This window comes from Cucurbita pepo, chromosome 15 (genome assembly GCF_057944985.1).
Source record: "Cucurbita pepo subsp. pepo isolate OVF chromosome 15, ASM5794498v1, whole genome shotgun sequence".
In the NCBI taxonomy this organism is placed as follows: domain Eukaryota; kingdom Viridiplantae; phylum Streptophyta; class Magnoliopsida; order Cucurbitales; family Cucurbitaceae; genus Cucurbita; species Cucurbita pepo.
In genome coordinates, this window is record NC_141812.1 from 1,498,210 (window position 1) to 1,504,221 (window position 6,012).

The window sequence follows — 6,012 nt, forward strand, 5'->3', positions numbered from 1 at the left end:
ATATATATATATATATATATATATATATATATTTCTTTTGTCTCTGTATGTCGTTAAGAAAAATCAGACAGAGATATTCATTTAATTTGCAGGAACGGAATGGAAATGGGAAAACTTTGATTTTCGTTGGCTAAACGAGGTGAGATCGTAGGGATGAGAATTGAAACAGGTGACAGAGATAGGGACAGATTATGGCCCGCCATATCAACCTCTCTAATTATAGTATAAGAGTCAGTTTGGAATGACTTTCTCAGATAAAATTGTTTGAAGATGAAAAAAAAGTTTGAAAAAGGTGGAAATTTAGGGTTATGAAAAAAGTTGTTCCCAACATAGGGATTGAAGAAAAGGAGGAGGAGGTTGGTATGGGGTGGAGCCTTGTTGTTTAGGGTTTACATGTTAAGTAATAATTAGGTGCACCCAACCTTTAAACTAAGTTTCAAACTAATCACTCATAATTTTGTATTCACACAACTAAGCAAAGTGTCCCCTTGATTGAATGCATCATTTCTAACCATTTCTATCTACAACATCCCATAATTAATCTCTTCAACACGATTATCTAGAATTTTAAAAATTTCATGTAACACCCGAATAAAGTAGAGATGTATAAATGAACCGACAACAAATCTAAATGAGAATGATCCTGAGAATAGAAGAATTAAGAAAAGTTTAAAGGAAATGAAAGTTACTATATATACCAACAAGGTGCATCTTCATTTTTGGTGACTAGATCAATGGATCTTCATGGTTAAACAAGTTTTGCTTGGAGTAATTCTATGTTGGGTGATCATCGGGGAGTTTTCAAATATACTGGAAGCACTTGCATTGGTTTGTAAGGATAATCTTCACTCTTAAAATACGAAGGGTAGGTAACATGACCATGACATGCTTGGAGGACTCGTATTGGTTTCTGGGAATAGTGTTCACTTTTAAAAAGCGAGGAATAGTAACGTGACCATGTCGTGGGGATGCAAGAGAATACCTGAACCATCGGGTGCCATAACATGCTTGAAGGACTCGTATTGATTTGTGGGAATAGTGTCATCATTGATCTAAAAAAATCATTTAAAATTCCAATACCATTAACTTTATTATTGACTATATACATTGTAGAGGAATTTAAAAAAAAAAAAAAAAAAAAAAAAAAAAAAAAAAAAAAAAAAAAGACACCAATAATTTTAGCCTAAGTGAGCTAACATAAAGTAATTATTATTAATTATTTGAGATTTTGATCCCATGAATGTGGCCAACACCAAACCTAATAGACAAGGAATCTCATTTGATCACTAAATTATACACTTAACCCTTCATATTACTAATTAAATAAAATTATTTATTTCTCATGTACTTTATATTATAAATATATTCTTTCAAAAAAAAAAAAAAAAAAAAAAAAAAACCCATTAATTTAATTGGGGGAAGATTTGATATCTCATCAAAGTTGAGTGTGATTGAAGGGGGAAAGTTGAATAATGCATTAAAGAAGTGAAAAGGATAAGGACACAAAAGGGCATACATTTGGACATACCCAAAAGCTATTTCTCTTGCTTTACCCTAATCGGGAAGCCTTCTCGATCGTTTTTCGGACCTGTCTCTACTAAAGAAGCCTCCTCGATCGTTCTTTAGACCTGTCTCTATTAAGTTATACATCTCGATTTAACTATAACCAGCATGTTTTTCTTACCCATCGATCATGTGAATTCGTTAATCTATACAACAAAACATTTGATCCACTATTATGCTCGAACTTAGTTATTACTCAATTATATTAGAAATGATAGTTTTAACTTGTATTGAACTCTTTTACGAGTGATTTACTTGTATTGTGATACTGTAGTTAGATAAGCTACTAGTCTAGTTAGGATTTCAAGCGTTATTCATGTTTAATTAAAAACTTCTAAGATTGTCAATTTGAGCATAGTTTAGTGGAAGACAAGACATCAATTGTCATTTTAATGGTCAATAGTTTAATTATTTATCTCGTTCAACTCAAATAAATAAAGTTACTATTTTGGCATCGACATTTAACTTAAAAATTGTTACTCTGACTAACATCGTTAGTTGAACTTCTTAATTGTCGATTAATTTATTTATGTCCAATAAATTCGTAATTCAAAAAAATACAAAATTAAAAATTTAGAGACTTATTAGATATTTTTGACCTATAAAAATTGCCCATTCATAAATGACTATTTTTTTTTTTAATTATTATTATTATTTGTAATATTTATATGCATACATAAAGATTCAACTACATATGGTGAGGGGTACCAATGATGATACTTTTAGGTGATTAATCTAATTAATTAGTGTTGTGGATGTTCCCAAAGCTAGGCCCAATGGGCCTCAAATAGGATAAAATCCTAAGAAAGCCCAAAAAACTTGTCATACCGAGGCGAGGAACCCGGCCCGACCATTGATATCTTGGAACAGCTTAGACCCTTCTCATAATTTCAGCCGACTCAATGTATAACCCTAACATCTATGTAGTATGATAAAACTGACTTAAGAGACAGACACAATTAATACTATTGAGTTCTATGCTACTCTAACTTATGCATCGAAGCAATGTGAGATCTTGCTTTATAATTATACCCGACCCACATAACAGAGACCATAAAGCTGAACGAGTACTTACTCGAGGATATATATACAAAGAGGCAAAGCCAAGAGGTAAAAAATGAGAGCTTTAGCTGCCCAAAAAGACAAGAAAAAAAAGACAGAAAGAGATGTTCCAAACTTTTGCTGCAAGTTTGCAGCTCATGGAAATGTAATTGTGTTGGGATCTGCATTTATTAGGTAACTAAGCTAAGCTATTGAGTGTGATAGCAATAATATGTGTCAAATTAAGCATACCTATGGGCCTATTTGGATCCTACTCTTCCTTAAATAGAATGATACTCAATCCTTAGCCCATCCCCTTCAAAACCCTAAATTTTTCTATACTTTATTAGCTCAAAATGAAGGAAAATTTTCTCTATCTAATAGAAAAATATAATTTTTGTTAATGGGTTTTCTCGAGTTTCTAGGATTTGTTTTGCATATCAATCAAACGACATATTATCTTCTTTGGACTTTTCCTTTCAGGTTTCCGTTCAAGGTTTTTAAAACGCGTCTGCTAGGGAAAGGTTTCCACACCCTTATAAAAGGTGTTTTGTTCTCCTCCCCAATCAATGTGGGATCTCATAGATGGTTTGGGATACCCAAATGAACCTCGTTCTTGTATTATAAACATGTATTTCAAGGGAATTTGTAGGTTATCATTTTGAAGATGGATGGTTCAAGATACCCAAATGAACGTTGTTCTCGTATTATAAACAGGTATTTTAAGGCAATTAGTATCGTTCTCAAGATCGATGGTTTGAGATACCCAAATGAATGTTATTCTCATATTATAAACACGTATTTCAAGGGAATTCATAGGCTATCATTCTGAAGATCAATGGTTCGAGATACCCAAATGAATGTCGTTCTCATATTATAAATAGGTATTTCAAGAGAACTCGTAGGTTATCGTTCTGAAGATCGACGGTTCGAGATACCCAAATGAACGTCGTTCTCGTGTTATAAATAGGTATTTTAAGGCAATTAGTAGATTATCGTTCTGAAGATCGATGGTTCGAGATACCCAAATGAATGTCGTTCTCATATTATAAACACGTATTTCAAGGAAATTTATAGGTTATCGTTCTGAAGATCACTGGTTCGAGATACCCAAATGAATGTCATTCTCATATTATAAACACGTATTTCAAAGGAATTCATAGGCTATCATTCTGAAGATCAATGGTTCGAGATACCCAAATGAATCTCGTTCTCGTATTATAAACAGGCATTTCAAGAGAACTCGTAGGTTATTGTTCTGAAGATCGACGGTTCGAAATACCCAAATGAACGTCGTTCTCATATTATAAATAGGTATTTTAAGGCAATTAGTAGATTATCGTTCTGAAGATCAATGGTTCGAGATACCTGAATGTCGTTCTCGTATTATAAACAGGTATTTCAAGAGAACTCGTAGGTCATCGTTCTGAAGATCGACAGTTCGAGATACCCAAATGAATGTGGTTGTCTTATTATAAATCGGTATTTCAAGGTAATTAGCAGGTTATCGTTCTAAAGATAGGTGGTTGAATACCCAAATAAATGATTTTGTTTATAGAGATGAGAGATAAAAGAAATAGAGGGCTTCCATTAATAATTTCCAACTGTGATTCAATTCAAATTCCTTTCTCTCTCCTCTCACTCTCTCTCTTACCAATGCCTATTACCAAAAGCAACTGATTGTAAATCATCAGCAGACTCATTGAAGCTCCATTGTTGAACATTTGAATGCAAGTGATCAAGAGTATACATGGAATAGCCTGAGGTTTCTTCAAAGCTTCCATATGATCCACTTTCCTCCATTTTAGCCATGTGATGCTCATAGTTCTCATTGGACTGAGAATTAACCATAATGCTATAATTCTCATCATAATAAGGGTTCGATGCCGAATTATTCCGAGTCGGATTCGGATTGAACTCGAGCATTACGTTCGGTTGCTCCGACTGAAACCAGCTATGGAGATCTTGTGGATGACAAGGAACCTTTCTGCTATTCTTCTCAGCCTCACCTCTATTACCAGACACGTTCATCATGTTTTCTGCTGCTTGTTCCTTAAGAGAAGCTAGTTGAGCTTGAAGACTCACAACCTGAAAAAAAAATGAATAAACAAGCTTGAGTTAATGAGTTAGAGTAAATTTAATCTTACAAACGAGCTGAATTAGGGTTTTAATGCTAATGACCGGACGTTAGTTATTACAGATATTGTCTTATTTGGGCTTTTTCGGCCTTCCACACCTTTGTTAAAGGTGTTTCGTTCTCCTTGAATCTTCCCCTCGACCCATTATTCGAATTGAAAAGAAAAAGGGTGTTTTTGAAACCAATCTACTAGAGAGAATTTTCCACACCCATATAAAGAATGTTTCGTTATCTTCTCCAACCAATATGGAATCTCGCAGTTTGAGAATGAATTAAGGTCAAAGTTCGAATCTTTCCCTCGACCCATTATTCAAATTGAAAAGAAAAAGGGTGTTTTTAAAACGCGTCCGCTACAGAGAGTTTTTCACACCCTTATAAAGAATGTTTCATTCTACTCCCCAACCGACGTGGGATCTCACAGTTTGAGAATTAATTAAGGTCAAAGTTCGAATCTTTTCCTCGACCTATTATTCGAAATGAAAAGAAAAAATGATATTTTTAAAACGCGTGTGCTAGGGAGAGGTTTCCACACGCTATTGAAGAGTATTTCATTCTCCTCCAAAACCGACGTGGGATCTCCCAATTTGAGAACGAATTAAGGTCAAAGTTGAAATCTTTCCCACAACCCGTCATTCGAATTGAAAAGAAAAACACAAAGACGAAGAATCACCTGTTGTTGGAGGGCAAAGATATGAGAAACACAGCCATAAATAGGATCTTGAAGCCTAGCTTGAGCTTCATAAGAGATAGTAACAGCAGCCTCACAACGCTCACTAACAGGCAAACGAGCAAGAAGCTTAGACACATTGCTAGCACCAAACACCTTATGAATAGCAGCAAAATGAGTAGCGCCTTGTTCATGGCAGAAATATGGCGCAAAAACGCAGCCTCTGACACATTTTCTTCTCAAGAACTTACAGGCTCCACAGGGAGAACCAGAACCTGTCATTTTTTTTTTGGTACTTGGAGAGATCTTTTGGGGTTTTTTTGTTGTTTTTTTTTGGGGTTTCCTTGTTGTTCTTGGGTGATGGGTTTCTCTCGTCAAGGGAGTATGATGGAGTTTATAAACACTTGAAGAAGGAAGAGGTGGATGATTTTAAAATGATAAGAAATGGGTTTAGGTTCCCTAAATGGACGACATTTTTGAGTATTTTATTACTCTCAGATGGGTTCTCTTTATTATCTCCATACGACAAAAGATCAGCTGTTGTCGTTGTAGATTAAACCCTTTTTTTTTATATACTTTCTTTTATGATTGGATTTCTTTAATT

General features: G+C 34.4%; 1 protein-coding gene across 1 annotated transcript; it reads right to left on the reverse strand.

Moving 5' to 3' along the window:
• Nucleotides 1–4,072: 4,072 nt before the first annotated feature.
• Nucleotides 4,073–5,760, reverse strand: LOC111776519 (LOB domain-containing protein 29-like). Its single transcript, XM_023655986.2, has 2 exons — nucleotides 5,412–5,760; nucleotides 4,073–4,692 (listed from the first exon to the last, which is right to left on the reverse strand). The coding sequence occupies exons 1-2, from the start codon at nucleotides 5,688–5,690 to the stop codon at nucleotides 4,255–4,257; spliced, it is 717 nt and encodes a 238-aa protein (XP_023511754.2). The 5' UTR covers nucleotides 5,691–5,760; the 3' UTR covers nucleotides 4,073–4,254.
• Nucleotides 5,761–6,012: the final 252 nt, after the last annotated feature.